Genomic DNA, 22383 nt, shown 5'->3' on the forward strand with positions numbered 1-22383 from the left:
GGCGTATACATAAAATGAGGGAGAAACTGCCAACCTAGTAAAAAAAAACATAATGAGATGTTTCAAGTCTTCATTTCAGGTTTAATGTGTCATTGTTGCTAAGCTTATCTCCATGTATCTAATTCATTAAATGGATTTGCAGATTTCTTCTAGAGGTCTGTTTTTTGTTTTTCACGTTATCCATTTTACTTCCTATATATAGGCTGTTTGATAGCCATAAACTAGGAGAGGAGACAGTATAAATATGTGATAATATTTTGAAACCTAAAACACTACCAGGTTAACATCACGATGTCATGGGAGAAATTTATTTATATCTCCCACCCATGGCTGGCATGCAGTGGAGAGCACTAGCCAGTAAAATAATTCCTGAAACCTAAGGTAAAGATCTAAAAACATTAGGATGGCCCTGTTTGCTTGGGCCATGAGGAAAAAAATCCATTGCCTACTGTTTTCCTGTTTTCTAGCAAACCCATGTAGGAAGACTGAAAAGAGGCACATTTTCTATTGACTCTCAAAGAGCCCCAGTGATACAAAACTATCTTCTAAGTAGTTAAGTTAGATTATTCAACAGTCAAAAGTAGATTTTTTTTCTGTTTCAGGGATCCAAATGAATTCCCTTTCTGCTCTAATTTTCCGTAAAGAATCCACTTTTTAAAACATGCCTGTGATATATAAAGTCTTATTATACTCAGCACTTTTACCGGACTGTGATATATAACAAACATTCTGTAATGTTTTTGTGCTTCAACCCTTCTCGTCTATAAAATCGATAGGGAGAGGATGATAGGCTCGTACTATCAAGATTCATTAAAGAGATAATATAAAAAAACATGTGAAATGATGTATGTAAATCTTTATGTTTTTCAAGAAAAGGCATTTGACAAAATGAAGGTGTATTTGAATTATTATATTAGCTATTGATAGTAATGTTACTTTTAATTTACGTTACTTAACCTTATTTTCCAATTGTATTTTCTTCTTGTCTTTTATCTTTCAAATCTTACAATACTGATGCTAATTTGTTTTCACTGGATTGTTTGTGAAACCGATATTATCCATTTTTAAAAGTTTGTTTATCAGAAAATTAAAAATAGACCTACCCTATGACCCAGCAATAGCACTGCTAGTAATTTATCCAAGGGACACAGGAGTACTGATGCATAGGGGCACTTGTACCCCAATGTTCATAGCAGCACTCTCAACAATAGCCAAATTATGGAAAGAGCCTAAATGTCCATCAACTGATGAATGGATAAAGAAATTGTGGTGTATATACACTATGGAATACTACGTGGCAATGAGAAAAAATGAAATATGGCCTTTTGTAGCAACGTGGATGCAACTGGAGAGTGTGATGCTAAGTGAAATAAGCCATACAGAGAAAGACAGATACCATATGGTTTCACTCTTATGTGGATCCTGAGAAACGTAACAGGAACCCATGGGGGAGGGGAAGGAAAAAAAAAAAAAAAGAGGTTAGAGTGGGAGAGAGCCAAAGCATAAGAGACTGTTGAGAACTGAGAGCAAACTGAGGGTTGATGGGGGGTGGGAGGGAGGAGAGGGTGGGTGATGGGTATTGAGGAGGGCACCTTTGGGATGAGCACTGGGTGTTGTATGGAAACCAATTTGACAATAAATTTCATATATAAATAAAAAAAATAAATAAAAGTTTGTTTATTTATTATTTATTTATTTAGAGAACGAGAGTGAGAGCAAGAGAGAGGCAGAGAGAGAGGGAGAGAGAGAGAATCCCATGTGGGGCTCTATCTCACAAACTATGAGATCATGACCTGGGCACAATCGAGAGTCAGACACTTAACTGACTAGGCCACCCAGGCGCCCCAAGGATATTGTCCATTTTGATGTTTAGAGTACTAGGAGGAAATTATAATGGACGTGATGCCAAAATGGCATTTAAGTATTTTTTAAAATATGTATTGTATTTTTGGGGCGCCTGGGTGGCGCAGTCGGTTAAGCGTCCGACTTCAGCCAGGTCCCGATCTCGCGGTCCGTGAGTTCGAGCCCCGCGTCAGGCTCTGGGCTGATAGCTCAGAGCCTGGAGCCTGTTTCCGATTCTGTGTCTCCCTCTCTCTCTGCCCCTCCCCCGTTCATGCTCTGTCTCTCTCTGTCCCAAAAATAAATAAACGTTGAAAAAAAAAATTTAAAAAAAATAAAATATGTATTGTATTTTAAAAAATACATGAATATGTATTCCTAGTTACATCCACAAATATCAATACTTTATCCAAAATAATAAAAGCCATTTTCCTTTCAGATATAAATAGAAAGAACCATCAACCTGCCCAATGTCAATACCTTTTTTGCCTTCCCAAGATTCCGATTCCATGGGAATGGAATGGGGCCCAGAAATAAGCATTTTTAGTAAGCATCCCATGGGCTTCTGGAAGTGATAAACTTTTAGAAACCATTCAGAAGTGACCTAGAGTCCATTGCCAGACCTTTTCTTTAAGCCACTATTGAGTTAAAGTAAAGGAATATCTCCTTTATGTCAATGACATGCTTAAGTAAGTTAAGTCAGAGTGTCGATAATTTGGAAGTTAAATTTGCATTAGTTAATTTTGTCTGTACTGAGGAACATTGACTTTATTTCTGGAAGTTTCTGCTCCCTCCAGAAGATAAGCAGATAGCAAAATATTTAAACACTTTTTTTTATGTATGATCATGATAAAATATCAACTTCCTAAGGTGAACAAATAAGGTAATATCTTTATGGCAATTATTTGCAAGACTAGAATTAAATTGGAAAGTAAGTATATAACCCTCAGTACTCAGCAAAACAGAGTATAAACAAGGCCCTGGTGTTTCCGAAGGGATTTGTGACACTGGTAATGGATCATTTCAACCAGTTCAGAAATTCTAATCAGTGCAGAGAGCAGGAGAGCAGGAGACAAACCTTAATTATTCCAACTTCCAAAATAGTATTCATCTCCAAACAGATATTTATGCCTTTTTAAGTGAATGTTAATTTATTGCTTTTAACCCGCTTTTGATAATGTAACATGTACTTGCTAATGTATAATTTCAACTTAATAATAGAGCAATAAATAAAATTGCTCTTGGTGTGGACTCCAGACAGCAAACACACACCTAGGTTCTTGACCAGTGCATAGATTCTCTACTACTAAACACAAAATGGATAATAACCTATTAGAGCAAGTGGAAATTTAACAAATTGTATATTATAGTTTTGCTTATACTTCTGTTTCCAAATGTACATACTAAAATAATAGGTTTTGTCTTTGTTATGTCCCTGTAGCCAGGAAACGCATTTCCCTTCCTCAAATATTTTTAAGTTTCCTATCTTTTCTATGGCAGCAGCCTCATCAAATTGTTCTGGTAGTTTCTCCTCTAATCCTTCGATTAAACAATACATTTAATGAATCTGTCAATTATTCATCACGTAGGCAAATGTAATTCAGCATTCTCACCTTAGCCATTTTACGTATTCCAGAAGCAACTGCAGAACATCAGTAAGACTAAAAATAAGGAATAAGTAACTAAGTTGGTTAAGTATAGTATTATAATTTTTCTAAATTCAAATGTGACACTATGCTATTTCTGTATCTTACAAAATTAAAGTTATGTTGGTTACGAAACCAACACACATTATATACACATTATGTGCCGTGTTAGAGTTATCTTTATTGAAAAACAGTTTATTAATACATTCCAACTGTAGAAGAAACATATTTTGGTGCACCTTTAAGGTATCACTTAGATTGTTATTTTTTCACAGACAAACTAAAATGGCTTGCATTTGTATCCATAATTACCTTTACGTTTATTCAGCTTTTGCTCCATTGCATTGTTTTTTCTTGTTTTGTTTTATGTTTGTAGCTGTTTGATTTGGTGTACAGAGAAGAGACCCTGCTCAATGTCATAAAGAGTGTCACACGGAATGGCCGCTCTATTATTCTAACTGCAGTGCTGGCTCTCATCCTTGTCTACCTGTTTTCCATTATCGGGTTCCTTTTTCTGAAGGATGACTTCACAATGGAAGTGGATAGGCTGAAAAACAGAACTCCCATTACAGGTATTGCTCTGACCCCCAAATGAGCTTCCTCTCGTGGCAGACATGACTTGTGCACAGCTTAAGAGCATTACAGATAAACACTAATGGAGGAAATGTTTCCTTGAAAAACATGTTCTTGTTCACTGAGAGCTCATGAATGTCCAATACTCCTCAGCAGTTTTTAGCCATCAATGTGTATAGAGAAATCCTGATACAAGAAACATCATCTGGGCTCAGTTTCAGTGAGAAAGTTTCAACAATGCTAACTATTTTCCAGAAGACAGTCAACAACTTGAGTGTAGGAGGATGGCTTTGGAATCTTTCCTTCCTCTTTTTTCCTGTCTCCCCTCAAGAACAACATCTAGTATCATTCACAACCATTATTCCACATATGTTTGCTCACAGTACATCATATTATACTTAAATAATTGAAAATGATAAATGTTTTGATTTGGAAACCATCAGGAAGTAAGAAATTTGGTATTGAAAAAATGCTCAACATGCTGTCGTTAAGGAGCTCAATTCATCAGTACGTGGCTATCACAATTTCTGTACAATATTTATTTCTGTTTTCTGACTGGTTAGACATCATCCACTTAGACTTACTGTGATTCTTGTGGTGATAGGGCTTATTCTTTCCATCTTACTTTGAATTTTTATTTATCATGCTTTCTAATGGTTTCTTTTTTCCCCCTTTCCTACCTTTTGTTGTTTGGGTTAAATTTCTTTGTTACTCTTTTTCCTCCTCTCCTGCTTTGCTGGATACAAATCATAGTTCTGCACTTTGCTGTTTGTTTCTCTGGGTGATTCTGCTGCCTATGAGTTGTAGAGAATGGAAACCACAAAATGACTCTCCCCTCAAGCCACTAAATTTAAAGGTATGACATAATTAGTGGTGACTTATAAACAATATTCTTTCTTGCCTTTAACAAACATTTCTTGATTATTAAATTGATGACAGATGGTAGTTTCTTCCTTAGAATATGGGATAACTAGGTGATGTTTAGATCTGTTATTAAGTCTGAGTGATCAAAGCACAGAATAGAAATGTCATATACATAGATTGAAAATTATTAAACTGGAGACTGAATTTCATACCTAGGTATTCATCTTTATTCAGAGGAACGTGAAATAGTTTGTTACTGTCTTTCCTGTTCTCCCATAAATGTTACTTGTTCCAGAATTTTACAGGCCTATATATTTAAAGAAAGAGCTCATATTTGTAAGTAGCCTCCCAAACTCCCCCAAAACTATCTGTGAATCATAAACAAAAATCTTCGGGTTTTAATTATTTCTTATTTACCAGGCATGATCACAATGAGTTACTCAGTACAGGGAGAGTCTGAAGCTGAAGCAATCACAATCCCTGAATCCAAATGTACACAATAGTTATTGTTTTCTGACTCTAGTCATAAATATTTTTGTATTATTGAAAAGGATGTTATTGCAATTATGAACATATCTTCCTTAGAAATATAAAAAGGGGCGCCTCGGTGGCTCAGTTGGTTAAGTGTCTGACTTCAGCTCAGGTCATGATCTCACGGTTCATGGGTTCAAGCCCCGGGTTAGTCTCTGTGCTGACAGCTCAGAGCCTGGAGCCTGCTTCACATTCTGTGTGTCTCCCTCTCTGTCTGCCCCTCCCCCACTCATGCTCTGTCTTTCAGAAATGAATAAAAGTTAACATTTTTTTATTTTTATTTTTTTATTTTTATTTTTCTAATTTTTAATGTTTATTATTTTTGAGAGAGATACAGAGCATGAATGGGGGAGGGGGCAGAGAGAGAGGGAGACACAGAATCCAAATCACGCTCCAGGCTCTGAGCTGTCAGCACAGAGTCCTACGTGGGGCTTGGACTCACAAACCGTGAGATCATGACCTGAGCCAAAGTTGGATCCTAACTGACTGAGCCACCAAGGTGCCCCAGAAAATAAAAATTTTTTTAAAGAAATATAAAAATATCTTTCCTTTCTTCTTACAAAATAGGCATCATTAGACCTAAAATGTCAAGATCTTTATTTAAAAATGTGCATATTTAGGGGCGCCTGGATGGCTCAGTCAGTTGGGTGTCCGACTTCGGCTCAGGTCATGATCTCACTGTCTGTGAGGTCGAACCCTGCGTCGGGCTCTGTGCTGTCGAGGCCTGGAGCCTGCTTGGGATTCTGTGTCTCCCTCTCTCTCTGCCCCTCCCCCACTCATGCTCTGTCTCTATCAAAAAGTGAATGAAAGTTAAAAAAATTTTTTTTAATGTGCATATTTACATGAAAAACTGTTAAATAAGAGAAAGCATTTGTAAATACTATGAAAATCTAGTATACGAGAAGTTAAACTCTTGACTCTTCATAGATTGAGAATGTTTGTTGCATAAGGCTGAGAGTGAATATGATATTGTGCCCTGAGGAAAGTGCCTTTATTTTCATAATATTTTTAATTATTTAATTTGTAACACCATCTGTCTGTTGATAAATAGCATCAAGTTTGTTTTTTCAAGTACCAAACACTATTTGCTCCCAAAGTTGAGTGAAAGCTTATTGAGGATAACCAGCCTAGGTAGCAAGTGAAATCTGGAGGGCAGACATGTGCAGTTGTTCAGTGGGTAGGAAATAGTCATGGGAAAGCCTGGAGGTGGGAACAAGGAGGGAAGGTTGGGAGTTCTAGAGTTTGCGGCAGAGCATTGCAGACACATAGGAGAGTGGAGGATGGATAATTTGCAAATGGCATCGGGAATTTAGGAAAACGCAGATCCTACCTCTGAGACGCAGGGCCCCGTGCTCCACAGAGGAAGCAGCTGCCACTTGACGGGGTTGAGGGGGGCCCATGTCTTAGAAAAGCCCAAGGAGTTGGAGAGAAGGATCTGTTGACAAGCAGAGATTACAGTGTGTCTCACGTGTCTTCTTCCCCCTTCTCAGTGCTGCCCTCTGGCTTCCCACCCTCATTTCCTCTCACCCAGGAGACTAGGAACCTCTTAGTGGCTTTCCCACCTGCAGCCCCTTCTTCCCGCCCAATTCATTCATTGTAACCTCCGATTGATTCGGTGTCTCATTGATTCAAAAACTGCTGGGATCTGCACTGGCTGTGAGATGCTTGGTTTAAAACAATAGCCTGGATGCTCAGGTCACTCTGCTCCCATGTCTGTGCCCTCACTGGCCTCTGTGCCTTTTGTCATACAAACTGCACCAGGAATCCTTCCCACCCCCCCATCTTCCTATGTGTGAATCCCATGTCTTTAGATTGATCCTTCTCCAAAACGCTTTCTGTTTGTCTGTTTGTTTGTTTGTTCCTAGAATTCACGTCTCTCTTGTAATGCACTCCATTACGTTAACTGTACTTTACTTCCTCCACTCAAGTGTAATCCTGTCTTTGCCTCTCGGTATTCCCGAATTATCAGGTCTCTGAGGCCTCGACTCTGGGCCCTCAGAGCCTGGCATGGAGCCAATAAATATTAAGTAAGAGAATGGCCACCAGGACACATTCAGAAACCCCATCTCTCTCCTTCTCTGACCACCAGAAACCCTCTCCAGCACCAGATGGTGCACCTGCCCTTTCCCCGGAGCTTGCCCCAGTCAAGGGGCAAGGAAAGGTGGAGGTGAATGTGTGACCTCCCTTCCCTGAGTGGACTCTGTCTTTCTCAGCTCCAAGGCTTGGGTTGCAGGCAATCCCACGCCTGGTCCGTCCCCCAATCATGTGTCCTAACTTCAGCTCCTGTTTGTCACTTCTGCCCTCATCTCATCAGAGAACCAGGATAACTTGGTGTGATGTTGCTCTTATATGCATTTGAGTATTTCTTCAACCCTTTGTATATACAAATGAACTTACTCCTGCCCCTCCCTCTCACGGACTTTGATGACTGTTTGAAAAATCGGTTTGAAGAGAGGGAGGGAGGCAAACCACAAGAGACTCTTAAATACAGAGAACAAACCGAGGGTTATGGGGGGGGGGGGAGAGGAGAAAGTGGGTGATGGGCATTGAGGCAGGCACCTGTTGGGATGAGCACTGGGTGTTGTATGGAAACCAATTTGACAATAAATTATATTAATTTTTTTTAAAAAAAGAAAAATTGGTTTGAGAAGTATGAACCTCTTTACTTTGTATTTGTCACTAATAACAAAAAAATTTTCTTATAAAGCTTCTCTCTCGCACAGATAGGAAGTTTACCATTTTCTGTTCCATTCTGGCTGGGGAGATAGGCCAAGCAGATGGATCCTTGGGAACTAAGGGAGAAAAGAAAGATTCCCCCCACCCCCCGACTGTACTGTTAGAACTGCCACGACCTGAAAGTCTCTACCTGCTATAGGGACTGACCAGTGGCTGAGAATCCGGGAAACCAACTGCTTTGGGGGAAATGTGTTCTGTCATTCCAAGTCTGAATCCTGAATGCATTTGGCCATGGAAACATTGTTGTACATGGTGGTTCAGGTCTGCATTATTATTAATACTTTATCTTTGCCACTTCAAAAAGGTATAAAAGGCTTTTAGTGGGTTGGCTTGTGAACTTACTCCCTATTTATAAAATGCCTTCAATACACAAAACTGTGTTCAGAGTTCCAAACCAAGTTCCTAAAAGACTTTAGGATCACAGCTAAGTTGAGGTAGTAGTGATTTTTATTTATACGCCTTTGTAACTATATGTTCATTTCTTGTCATTTGCGTATTTGTCTCTATACCATATTCTAATTTGTGTGTTCTCAGGGAGTAATGAAGTTCCTACTATGACTTTAACTTCAATGATGGGAACATGTGAAAAGGACAACTGCTCACCCACAATACCAGCTTCGAATACAGGTCTGTAAAAAGGACCCCAGAACAGTACAAACCTGATACTTTGTAGTTATGTTTATTACTGCTAAGGGAGTTGCTCTAAGAATTTCGTGGTGGGTTGAAATAGAATCATGGAGGGTAAAAGAACCAAAAAGTTTCAAACTAGAGAAAGGATTCCCATATCTGTCATTTTGTGTCCCCACCCCATTCCTTATATTATTCCTATTCTTGAGAATTTATCAGATTTACCTTGTGGTACCTGCTGCTAAAAATACTATTACCAAATTGCAAACCCATACCACACTTGACACCCTTTTAAATATATAGCCTTTAACAGAGAATCTGGAAACACACAGGCTTAGAACTCAAAAGACTTGGTATAATCCTGGACTTCCCACTTTCTAGCTCTCTGTCTTAGATATGTTATGCAAATTTCCTGGACTTTGTTCACATGGTTTGCCCAGAGTGGGAAGGGGTGAGGGACCAGACAGACAGAGAGAATATGATACTTTCCTTGCTTCCAAAGGAGCAAATGGGAACCATGCTCATAAAAAGAATTTTTGAAACTCTAAATTGTTCTCAATGGTTTGGAAACTATGGCATATGTGAAATTTAATGAACTGTAGAAGGAATTAGTGATCTCTTTCCAGAAGCAGCAGTGATTTAGGGAGTATATATCTTTAAATATTTGAAGAGTTTTATATATAAAAAAGGAGTGGATCCAGTCTGTATTACATCTATGAAGGGCAACGGTGGACTCAGGGGAGATGATGGAAGGAAGAGTTAAGCACAGTGTTAGGACAGAGTCCCCCCTTTCCATCTGGGAGCACACTGTTTTTCCGATCATAATGATAGGGGCTTCTTTCCTAAATTGCCTTTTTCCTTGAGATGTTGGATTGTTGCATGAGGAAAAATGGATATGCCCTTTGGCGAATGAAACGTTTCAACCTTTATGACCTAAGGGGAGAAATAAACACACGTACATTCCATCCTAATGTCTCAGTAGTCGAAGGAACTGTGAGCAACTGCCTCCCAGGCTTCTTTCCTCCCCTAAGTCCTGGCTACTGGGCTAAGGCTTGCAAACAACAAACCAGCTCTTTCCACGCTTGTGCAGCTTTACTGTGCTCTGCAATTTCTAAAATCCTGGTATATGCATCCTCCAGTCTAAACATTTCCAATTTCTTCAGCCTTCCCTACATATTACAGCAGTGACTTTTGATGTAACACTCCAAGGCAAGAAGCTGAGTGGTGTTATCTTATTCTGGATAGTGGAATTGGGAATCACACCATACCCATGACCCAGATTTGGTGGACTCTTGGCTAACATGCCATTCTTCACTGGTTCAGCTGTTAAGCCATAAATGCCTATCCTGTACTCATGTAATTGGGAGTTTGGAATTTCAAGCATAAAACGGTGCATTTATTTTTACTTGTTTCTGCCACCCATAATCCGAGGCCATCTCAGTTTGTCCTGGAAATAGACAAGGAGTTGTTTTGCCTGGTTGAACTCTAGGTTTCCAGCACCTTCTAGTTCTAACCTGTCACAGGGCTCATGATATCTTTATGGATCCTGATTCTGTTAAGCAATATGTTCATTCTCTCTTATGTCATCCTCAAGTTGATAAGCTGTAGAACAGGGATTGGCAAACTATGGCCCGCGGGGAAATCTGATTTGCCACCTGTTTTTGTACAGTCCTTGGGCTAGGACCAGTTGTAACATTTTTAAAAAGTATTTTCTTTAAAGAAAAAGATGCAATGGAGGCTTTATGTCACCCACAAAGCCTATAACATTTCCCATCTGCCTCTTTGAAAAACAAAATTGCCCACCTCTGCAAAGGAAGATTTTCATTAAAAGCGCTAGAAATGTTACATAGGACAGTGCTAAGCTCAAAATCTTTAGCATGCTACTAGAAACATGCTTTCAGACTGACATAGTCATGTTCTCTGCAATTCTTCAGCCACAGAGAACTCTGTCTTAAATAAACTATCAGTGAGCCCATGTTTCTCTATCTTTAAAAGAAAAATCATGAGACTCCTCAGAGTCTCCTTGCCAAATCCCAGACACATGTCTGTCACATCCCCAGTTTGAGGTTAGTGTGAACCCATGCTGGTTTCTCTTGATGACTCCTTCTTCCCACACCATCCTTTCAATGATCCATTTTGGTATGTTATCTTGGGGATCAGCATCAAGCTTATTTGTCAGCAGTTTGCTGAATCTATCACAATCTCAAATTCAGGTCTATAAATGCTCCTCTCTTCTTATTATTCATGATTTAAAAAGAAATATCATAGGGGCGCCTGGGTGGCTCAGTGGGTTGAGCGTCTGACTTCGGCTCAGGTCATGATCTCGCGGTCCGTGGGTTCGAGCCCCGCGTCGGGCTCTGTGCTGACAGCTCAGAGCCTGGAGCCTGTTTCAGATTCTGTGTCTCCCTCTCTCTGACCCTCCCCCATTCATGCTCTGTCTCTCTCTGTCCCAAAAATAAACAAATGTTTAAAAAATTTAAAAAAAATTAAATAAAAAAGAAATAAAAAGAAATATCATAGCTATTTTAAAAACTTGGGCATAGTTTAAGTAGCTGTGTAAAACTAAATAGCTCTTAGGATCTTTACCCCATCTTGAACTTCAATCTATTGTCACTAGAACTCGTTATCTTCTTTTCAATACAGCCTTCTTTCTCCTTAACAGTGTGAAAAGTAATAGGTTAAAAAATTTACTTTCTTTTTAGCACAAATATTCTAACAAGTGTCCCAAGTATATAGTGACTCAATTCCTGCCTTGCTCCTCTGTCTCTGAATATTACCTTAAAATTATTTCCTTTATGTTAAAGCAAATATACGTTAACTATAGTTTGATTTTAAGAAAAGAGTATTACTTTGCCAGTGAACCAAACACAAAGCCAGCATTCTTCCTGTCAGAGAGTATAAAGATGGCAGACCCAGGGGCCCAGCACAGTGGCTGAGCTGGTGATGCTCATCCCCAGCATGGGAGCCAGAAGCTCCTAAGACTCGGGGAAATAGCTGCCAGAGGCTCTTGTCCTGGAGTCAGATCTTCCGGCTCTTATGTGCTGTGAGCGTGTCCCAGGACGTGGCTGCCCAGCTCTGTACAATCTTACAAATTGTAGGCTTTATACAATTGTCATTGATAACCAACCAGGCATTCTATTGTAATTGTTTTATGTGCTATTACTGATTGTGAGATTTTGATCTTAACATTTTAGAAAAAGTGAATATTTTTGTAAAACCAGAAATTCATTAAGCCGATTCAGTACACATGATGATGATATTATTAATTATATAATTAACAATTATATATTTATATATAATTATTAATAATTAATAAAACCTTAATAATTAATTGTTATAATTATAAAACCTTATTCATTCCTTCATATAGCAATACTTGTTGAGCCTGTACTACTGGCCAGCCACCATGTTAGGTGTTCAAGACATAGTATTGAATAGACAAACGTGATCCTAGTCCTTATGGAACTTATAAAACACTGAGGGGGGGAGGCCTAAAAAGTCATAAAATATGGTGAGTCCTACAAGCAGTGCTATGATAGATAATCACAAGAGAGTTTGGCTGTAGGTAGAGCAAACAGAAAGGCCTTTCTGAGGAGGGATTATTTATTTATTTTTTTTCCAAAGTTTATTTATTTTTGGGACAGAGAGAGACAGAGCATGAACGGGGGAGGGGCAGAGAGAGACGGAGACACAGAATCGGAAACAGGTTCCAGGCTCTGAGCCATCAGCCCAGAGCCCGACGCGGGGCTCGAACTCACGGACCGCGAGATCGTGACCTGGTTGAAGTCTGACGCTTAACAGACTGCGCCACCCAGGCGCCCCAAGGAGGAGGGATTATTTAAATTGAGACTTGGAGCATGAAAAGGAGCCAATCACACCAAGAGGTGTGCAAGTACATTCTAGGCACAGGGAACAGCATGGGTGAGGGCCCTGAGGCATGTCAAGGGTGTAGATAGATGCTCTTAATTATCCTCACATTATATGTAAAAACACTGAAGGGCACAAACTTTAAGTAAGGTCACAATAGCTCGTAGACTAAGCTAGATCTCCAGTTCCAGGGCCTGTCCTCCAGTCTTCTAAGTTTTATTGTCTTCTAGTTAAAGGATTAACTGGGAGGAATGCTAGGGGCGTCTGATGAATAGAGGCCAGGGATTCTGCTAAACATCCTACAATGCATAGGACAGCCCCCCTCAGCAAAGAACTATCCAGCCCAAAATATGAATGGTGTTGAGGTTGAGAAACTCTGTTCCATCACAAAGTCAATTTGGATATTGATTTACAGCTCTGAATACAAACTCATAAAAGGCTTCTCAAAAAAACCTCTACAACCTGTGACTCACCTCATATATTACCCAAAGAAGAGAACTTCTCTTTTCTGGATAGACAGATGGGGACAATTCTTCCTGGCTTATTACGCCAGAAGCAAAGTCTCCATTTATTTAGGCTCCACCTGCACTGGGAGCAGGGAAAGGCAGGTATGATTTTGCAGGGAAGCTCCCAGAGAATAGAGATGAGGACAGCAGAGGAATGTCAGCCCCAGAGGGTGACAGGAACACTTTTGGGAGCCAGAGCTGATGGCAATCATTCCTAAATCAGTCTTTAAAACTGCAGGAATGCCTGTATTAATGCGTCTACCCTTTCCCCTGTGCCTGTTTTGCGTTTGGCACGGTTAAGTGGTAAAATTCATTGGGCTGAAAAGTCCACAGATTTGATCCTCTAGCCCTTGGCCACATGTATTTACTGCAGAAGTGAATAAAAGCCAGAACCTCGTGTTTGCTGTGCACCATGTGCCACTGAGATTTAAAAATAACTTTTCTATGTCTACGATCAGAATTAAATTTTAATTTGCAAACCCTAGTGTGCATTTGTGACGGCCTTGGTTTGTTACCTTGTGGACAGCAGGTCCGTGTTACAAAAGGCCCAGACACATACACAGTAGCAGAATAACAAGCCTTGTGGTGACTGGGAAGCCCAGCGGCCGGTCCCTGAGGAAGCTCCAGCAGATGCCGGTAGGGTCATTGTCCCAGGAGCCGCACATTCGCACGGTAACTGGCAACCAACTGTGGTCGGAAAAAAAAATAAAAAGAACTTTTATTTCATTTGCTGCAGACCTACCTGAATTCTTAGACAAATATAATCACCAAAGAAACACCAGAAAAATTTAATAACTGATTTTCTAGAAAGGTTAGGGCTTTTTTAGGCAATTTACAAAACACAGTTACAAGTATTTTCCAAGGAAAGGTCATTTGAATATACAGAAAAGGGAGGAAGTTCACAGATTTCTCACACTAATGAGTAATTCAAATGTAATATGTTTTGGTAGTTTACTTTAATGAAAGAGACTGAGGAATAGCAGAAACCAATCAGCCTTAGTGCCAGTCTACGTCTTGGCTTCCCACTGGGGGCCCCGCGTTTTAAGTCTCTCTTTCTAGTTAAAATTTTTAAAAAAGAATTTCCATAATGAAGCGATTGTAGTTAAAGTTTAAAACTAACAAACAAGAAATTTTCAGTTGCACTCAGGCTTTCAGATATATATCTTAGTGATAATCTGTTGTTTCTAAAAAATCATTAAAAATGGATAATTTAATTATTAAAACAGAAAAAAATAGTCTTATTAACAGCTCTTAATTCAAGCATGCCCAATATTTGAAAAAATTTATAGACTAACACCTCGGATCGGAGCCAATCGAATATATTTTTATTCATTTCTTCATATAAAATACTTGAATTTCTTTTATGAATTAAGAAAAACCACTTTATTTTACTAATACTCAACTGAAAAGGAGGATAATTTAACCCCATATTGTTCAAGTATAAAGTTTGTTATATTAAAACTATAACTTTGTATAAGATTTTGTAGCCCTCTGTCACCAATAATGAAATTATGATACCTACATTTGTTGCCCCCCATGTGCCAAGTGATGTTCTCAGTTTCTTACAGGTATATATTTAGCTTTTTTAAGTGTGTCCACATGACCCATCTATTTCCATGAATTCTTTACTTTTGCCTGCACACAAGCATGTGTTGTCACTTCTTTTTTTTCCATAAAGCCTATTTATTTATTTATCTATCTATCTCTCTATGTATCTATCCATTTATTTAGAACAGGGGAAGGGCAGAAGGAGAGGGAGAGAGAATCTCAAGCAGGCTCTGCACTGCCAGCACAGAGCTCAACATGGGGCTCAAACTTGTGAGATCATGACCTGAGCCAAAATCAAGAGTTGAATGCTCAAACTGGCTGAGCTACCCAGGTGCCCCTGTGCTGTCGCTTCTTTTATAACTACCTGTTTTCATCATTACCCCCTCGCCACCATTAGCTAGATTATTGTTCTTGCATTTGAAATCTCCTTGCTACCATCTGTTTGAACCTTCCTCTGCTCTCTGTTATCCCCACAAACTAATCCATCTTCTTCCTTTCAGGACCAAAGTCTCCTATAAAACAATTGACCTACCCTCTCTCCTTGATTTCTGCATCAACCGTCTTCTGTTTCACTGTCTACCATCTTCCTGTTGTTTCCTGATGACCTAAATGTTCAATCCAGCGACCTTTTCTTGCTTCTCATTGCCTTTGACTCTTCTGTAATTTTTACACTTTTTTGTGCCTTCTCCATCTTTAAATTATTTTCTTCCTGAATTTAAGGTCACATTACTCTCCCAGCTGTCTTGTGCTCTGTAGCTTTTAAAAATGTTTTCTGGGGTGCCTGAGTGGCTTGGTCGGTTAAGCATCCGACTTCAACTTAGGTCATGATCTCGCAATTCCTGGGTTTGAGCCCCATGTCACGCTCTATGCTGACAGCTCAGAGCCTGGAGCCTGCTTCGGATTCTGTGTCTCCCTCTTTCTCTGCCCCTCTCCTGCTTGTGCTCTGTGTCTCTCTCTCAAAAATAAACAAACATTTAACAAATTTAAAAATGTTTGCTCATCTTCTCATTCTACACACACAGAAATCATCTGAAATTCTTTCTTTGTCTTCATCGTAACACCTTACATCCAGCTCCCCCTTCTCAATTGTCAATTTCTGTGGTTTAATGGGACCATCCATTCCCAAGTAAGCTCTGGCTGGAAGCTTCAGTAGGATGTGTAACATTGCCTTCTCCCTCATGCCTAGGGTCATGGCGCCTCCTGTTCATCCATACTTTTCATTCTCATGGCCATCACCCTGTTGAGGCTCATCACACATTATGCCTCCTATCTGGTCTTTCTACCTCCAGGCATTCTCTTCTCTTCAATTCACCTACTGTATCACCACTAGACTGCTTACCAGAAATCACTGCTTTGGGTATTTTTTCCCCTACCCCAATGCATGATTTTCATGATACTCCATTGCCTGCCAAATAAAACCCAAACTCACAGAGAGCCCCCAGTTTCTCTCCCCAGAATTATCTTCCACTCCTCTACATACTGGTTTATTTGATCTTCTATCTTCATCATATAGGTGAATGTTTTTCTACCTCTTGGGCTCTGTGGCCATACCATGTAAATGCCTCTCTGCTACTGTTTTAATCCATCGAATATTCAAGGCAAACTCAGAGGCTACAGTCATTAGAGGGACTCCCCTCTCATTACCCTAGTATTAAGTGTTCTTCCTCTATTCTGATTTCTTTGTATCACTTCTGTGGCTTTAAACACATGTGAATTTGCCTTATTATTTAAGTAAATATTCTATCTCATACTGTTTCATCAGCTAGTTGATAAACCACCTTGCCCCAATTTAAAGTTCTCCAGTGGCTCCTCTTGGCTTTCAGATAAAGTTGAAACCCTTTATCTGGGTGTGCGAGTCTCTCCATAATAAACAGGCCCCTTCCTGTTTTTCTTCTCACACTTGTCTACATGCACCAAAGGCCCGGTCATTACAATACACCTGCGGTTCCAAAAGCACCTCATATGCGTTCATGCCTGTTGACCTTTGCTCATCCCACTTTCTCTGCCTGGAATGTCTTACTTTGCTGATATTACTAGCCAGGCAATATCTCTTTCAATATTCAACTCAGGCGCCACCTCCTGCAAGATGCTGTCACCAGTGCCCCCCATCCTGTGAGATGCATACCACCCTGCCTGCACATTGCATTGTCTTTGTTCACCTGCTGACCCATCTCTCCTAGGAAGCCACAACTCTCCTAGGGACCCCCACACTCTGCTCTCCCCACCTGTATACCCAGCACCTAGCACAGGGTCTGCTGAGGTAGTGAGATGAGGCAGGTTTGGCATAGAGAAGGCAAGGCGGTTATGTAGGTAGGTCTCCACACGGTGGCATTTACTTAGGTGAATTTACTATGACTCAGGGCCTGGCTTTCAGCCTGAAGGCCTGGGAACTTGGCTTAACATATTGTGAATAAATCCATCTCACAAAGATAGAGCCTTATTAAAACCAAGCTCTTGGAGGCTGCTATATAAAACTAACATGCCTCTGCACCGGATATTATGGAGTGAATATCAATTGTTGTCATTGAGCTGACCTGGGCATTCTCCCCCTGTTTATATGCCACACAGAAGGTCAGTACTCTCATTATATATATTTGCAGCCAATGAATTTTATTTCACAATGCTAATCATGTGAATTGTGTGTGTATTTTACTAGCTCACCTGTGACAGAATGAACAACCTCATTCTTAAATTCTTGGGGAGAGATGGGAGGACTTTCATGTGGCTTCTATGTACTGACCAATCTGGCACATATTAAGTCATTAGTAAGCACTTATGTGACATGACCAGGTAGTTTCTGATTAAATATATGAACCCAGATCCCTCCACTAAATATAAGGTTGCTTTGATTGAAAGTCTAACCATAGCAAAGTAGCATATAGACCTATTCCATATGACCTCATTACTGGAAAACCATATTTCTCTTTTTAAAATTCCTTTAATTCCCTTATACATTTCTATTTTTTTCTCATGTTTATTTATTTATTTTGAGAAAGAGTGGAGAGAGAGAGCAGGGGATTGGCAGAAAGAGAGGGAGAGAGAGAATCCCAAGCAGGTTCCATGCTGTGAGCACAGAGCCTGATACTCATTCTCACAAACCATGAGATCCTGATCCAAGCTGGAATCCAGATTTGGACACTTAGGTGAAGGGGCCACCCAGGTGCCCCCTCATGCGTTTCTAACCAGTTTTCTTTATGGTCTTCCTAGCCATCACATTAGAACCCACCTTCAGGTGTCAGAGACCTAACTAGCATGTTGCACACTGAGATTTCTCTGTCTGATTTGTCTCTTCCTCTGCGCTGCTGCCCTCGCGAGCCTCACCTCTTCCCCATTTCTCCTTCCTCCAAAAGCAGTTTTATTTCTTCTACTTTCTCAATCAGAATGTACCTCAAGGCTCACCTCTAAGGCAAGTGGTCTGGCTCAGAATCTGCTGCTAGCTTTGAAGCTGAGCTTGATACTTGCCCATCTCTGACTTCAGCTTTCCTCTCGAGGTATATGTTTATGTTTTTAAAAGAAACGGCTCTGAATAAGGTGAAAATATTGGGATCCCCTATCCATGTGAAGTTAAAGTCAGTTCACAAGAGGAAGATCAGGCTTTTTGTAACAAAGTACCAAACAGGCTGTCGGTTGGATCACGTAGACAAAATTAGACTTTCTTTCTTTTTTTTTCCTCTGGTTATTTCCATACTCCTGCTTTGACATACACACTGTGGCCACACAATTCCAAAAGTCAATGCCTTTATGGTTCTTTAACCTTGTAACAAGAAAAATACGTTTCTGCTCACTTACCAATTTTAGAAAATCCTGATTCTAATATCCAATTTAGTATGAACTTTTCACTATTTTAAATGCCTGGGAAATAATTACCAAGTCTGGTAACTTTACCTTTAAACAAAATAAGACCAGGAATTTTTCTGTCACATTATATCTTTTCTGTCTCCCCATCTCTTCCTAAATATTTTCACATAAGTACATTCCCATGTAATAAATTGTTCACATAAATACATTGTGATTCTTGTCCATAGCTCAATGCTCAACATTAAAAGAGCTTAGGGGCACCTGGGTAGCTCAGTCAGTTAAGCATCCGACTCTTGGTTTTGGCTCAGGTTGTGAGATGGAGCCCTGTGTCAGCCTCCACACTGAGCATGGAGCCTGCTTAAGATTCTGTCTCCCCTTCTCTCCCTCCCCCTCCTCCACTCGTGTGTGTGTACGTGTGTGTGTACACTATCTCTCTCTCTCTAAAATAAAAACATATATAAATAAAATAGCTTAGATGCTTAGCTAAAGTAATGAAATAATATCTGCCCTAATTTTTAAGCACCTACTAGGTGTATGCTAATCTCTGTGCAGTGTTTTACATATCCTAAATATAAGGTTCTGAAGGGTTTCACCCTTAATCAGACCTCCCCATTTTATAGATGAGGATATTGAGGTCAAGTGACTGCTCAAGTCTCAGTACTGGGACAGAGTAGAATTTGAAGCCACGCCCATGTAACTGCCTTCACATGTCCCTTCACCTGCAATATCTTTGCCTCCTGGGTGAGCTGTTTTCCTGAGCTCTTACCACAGCCTCCCCACACGACACAGTGCACAAGGCATACTAGCTTTCTTATATTTTGTACTTTTCATCCTGTGATTTTTCACCGATGGAAGAAGACAAATATTTCAGAATCCCATTGCGTGACCTTCTCAGTCTGTGTCAGTCACGTGCTGCAACATTTAATGCATGTTGTGTGATCTCAAAAAATTGTGTCGTGGCACAATTATAATGAAATTGAGATTCGGAAGTAGACAATAGCATATTTAAAAACATGAGCTTGCTGCGGTGTTTAATTTGTGTGTTTTCATAGCAGATGAAGAGTATGAAGATGGAATTGAAAGGACGTGTGACACGCTCCTTATGTGCATTGTCACTGTCCTGAACCAGGGCCTCAGGAATGGCGGCGGCGTGGGAGATGTTCTGAGAAGGCCATCGAAAGATGTAAGCTGGAGACAAAAACATTTTTTCAAGGAGAATATAATCATTTTTTATAATTTATTTATTTATTTTGAGAGAGAGAGACAGCACACGAGCACGAGCAGGGGAGGAGCAGAGAGAGGGAGAAAGAATCCCAAGCAGACTCCACACTGTCAGCGCTGAGCCCCACGGGGGGCTCCAGCTCAGGAACTGTGAGATCATGACCTGAGCTGAAACCGGGAGTTGGACACTTAACCATTTGAGCCACCCAGGCACCCCTGAACATAATCATTTTTTTAAAACCTTCTTAATAGCATTTACAGTATTGTTTTTGTTTTCAGGATACCATATCATGTTGCTTGTTTTCAAAATATAATGGTGGCCATTAAAACCAATTCATTGTATGCTAGAATTACACAGAAATAGCTAATGTACTAAAAAAAATCTATGTATGTCATGAAAAGTTTCCAAATTTGAACTGTGTATTGTATTACAGCAATGAGATCATGCCCACAAACTTCATACAGGAGTTAATTGTTACATAAATAACAGAAACTATGCTGCTCCTTGTCTATCAGTCTTCTCAGGCATGAAGATTTTACTCTTTGTCTCTGAATAGTAATGGCCACCATTATTTATCCATGATGAATATAAAATTTGAAGAAATTCTAACATGATTTCATATATTAAAATGCAAGGCTGAAAATTTTCTCATTAGCTACAAAACTCTCAAGCACCAGGCTGGAGACATAAAAAAAAAATCTCAGTTCTCCAACAGGCCAGCTGTAGCATATTGTCAGTTCATCTAATGGTGCCTCATCTATGAAACAGCTGGATTAGAATCTCTAATGTGTGTTTTCATACTGTCCATCAAAGAGAAGTAACCTGGAGCTGTGTGTCCTTGACCCTATAAGGCCAAGAACAAAATCTACTCTAGAAACTGACAAGTCCTTCTCAGCTCCCTAATCACTGACTTTTGGAATGGCTACTTGTCTGCTTTTCGTGTAGCTTCTGGGATAGGGTCCCAATATGCCAAAATGCAGTTAGCAGAATCATACAGGGAAGTGGTTTTTAAGAAAAGGTACGTGTCTGATTGTTGGGAGGGGTAGAAGTCCTAGAGAATACAAGGGCTTCTGGGAAACAGATGTGATGTTTACTTCACGACACTTAAGGAAAAGAATATGAAGCTGGAAAGTGTGTGTCATTTTTTTTTTCCAACTTGGAGTACCATTTGTATTTATTCAGGAAACATTAATTGAATATATTCTCCATGTTAGACAATATGCCAAATCAACTTACCTTGAAAATGTGTATATATATTGATATACTTTTAAAATATCCTATTTCAGGAGCCCTTGTTTGCTGCCCGAGTGGTATATGACCTTCTTTTTTATTTCATTGTTATCATCATCGTTCTTAACTTGATTTTTGGTGTTATCATTGATACTTTTGCTGATCTCAGAAGTGAAAAACAGAAAAAGGAAGAAATTCTAAAGACAACATGTTTCATCTGTGGTAAGTGTTCTCGGAATACTAAAATAATAGATGAAGAAACTGTCCAGGAGGAAGGAGGGGCTAGAGTGATTTTTATTTGTCATGCTTTGGGAAAAATAATTTCAAAATGAAAGCTGGACAAAAACTATGTAACCGAGGATTGGACTAGGGTTCTCTGCTTCCAGAAATAGATGAATTATATCTCAAAGCTATCTTGTCATTATTTCTGCAATTTGTATGATTCTCTGACTGTAGAATGTGTTGCAAAAGGTTACGCCAACTGGCAAACAGATTTTTAATCACAATAACATATTGATTAAATGACAGAATGATTTTTATTTTATTTTGTTAGATTGTGAATCCACAGATGATTTTTCTAGCAGCTTGAACGTCTATTCACTGACTGTAACTTCTCTCAGTTTTTCATCTGTCTCTCTCTCTCTCTCTCTCTCTCACACACACACACACACACCACACTTCACACCTCATACTCTCCTCTCCTTCTCCCACTGTTAGCTTTCTCAGACTCATCCAACTTTCTCCTTGCCTCATCATTCCTTTTGGCTCTACCCTATTCTCAATATACCACATCCCTTTCTGGCTTTGGTTGTCTCCGTAGCTGGCCTAGCACCCTGGAATCCTTTCCCCTCCTTGAATAATCACCAAGTCCAGGTTACCTTCACCATCTTATTTACCATGCTGAGCTGAAGAATCTTTTGTTTAAAGTCACAAAACAAGAGTGAAGGCTTCACTACAACATTATCCTCTATAACTCCAATTGGGCCTTCAATAAATCCCATTTCCTCCTTGGTTCACCTTTTGTCAACTATCTCATTCTCCTCAGTGGATCTTCCAAACCTTTCCAACATTCCTCTAACACTTGGAGGTGTACCAAATAATGAACTGTAACAATGAACTGTCTTCCAAGGAAACAAACATGAATTGGACATGCCCGTCTTCAGGGTATTCACAGTCTATTGTGGAGTACAAACACAAGAAGTATCATGGCTATTTAACATTTAAGCAAAAATGAACTATTGGGACCTCATGAAGATAAAAAGCTTCTGTACAGCAAAGGAAACAATCAACAAAACTAAAAGGCAACCAACGGAATGGGAAAAGATATTTGCAAATGACATATCGGACAAAGGGCTAGTATCCAAAATCTATAAAGAGCTCACCAAACTCCACACCC

General features: G+C 39.7%; 1 protein-coding gene and 1 long non-coding RNA gene across 5 annotated transcripts in view; one reads left to right on the top strand and one right to left on the bottom strand.

The window, feature by feature from the left end:
• The window catches only part of ITPR2 (inositol 1,4,5-trisphosphate receptor type 2), a 509643-nt gene that overhangs the window by 422428 nt on the left and 64832 nt on the right, over positions 1-22383 (top strand). For 3 of the 4 annotated variants that reach the window (XM_040488604.1, XM_040488607.1, XM_040488606.1), the window contains 4 exons: positions 3862-4057; positions 8724-8816; positions 19588-19718; positions 21044-21209. In XM_040488604.1, the coding sequence (XP_040344538.1) occupies positions 3862-4057; positions 8724-8816; positions 19588-19718; positions 21044-21209 (586 nt within the window). The remainder of the gene's footprint in view (positions 1-3861; positions 4058-8723; positions 8817-19587; positions 19719-21043; positions 21210-22383) is intronic. The other variant, XM_040488605.1, reaches the window with a different exon arrangement.
• Positions 12648-22383, bottom strand: part of LOC121038800 (uncharacterized) — a 25917-nt gene continuing 16181 nt past the window's right edge. Inside the window, exon 3 of the long non-coding RNA XR_005794513.1 lies at positions 12648-13876. This is a non-coding gene — a long non-coding RNA (uncharacterized LOC121038800). The remainder of the gene's footprint in view (positions 13877-22383) is intronic.

This window comes from Herpailurus yagouaroundi, unplaced genomic scaffold (genome assembly GCF_014898765.1).
Source record: "Herpailurus yagouaroundi ecotype Mexico unplaced genomic scaffold, PumYag 166, whole genome shotgun sequence".
Classification (NCBI taxonomy): domain Eukaryota; kingdom Metazoa; phylum Chordata; class Mammalia; order Carnivora; family Felidae; genus Herpailurus; species Herpailurus yagouaroundi.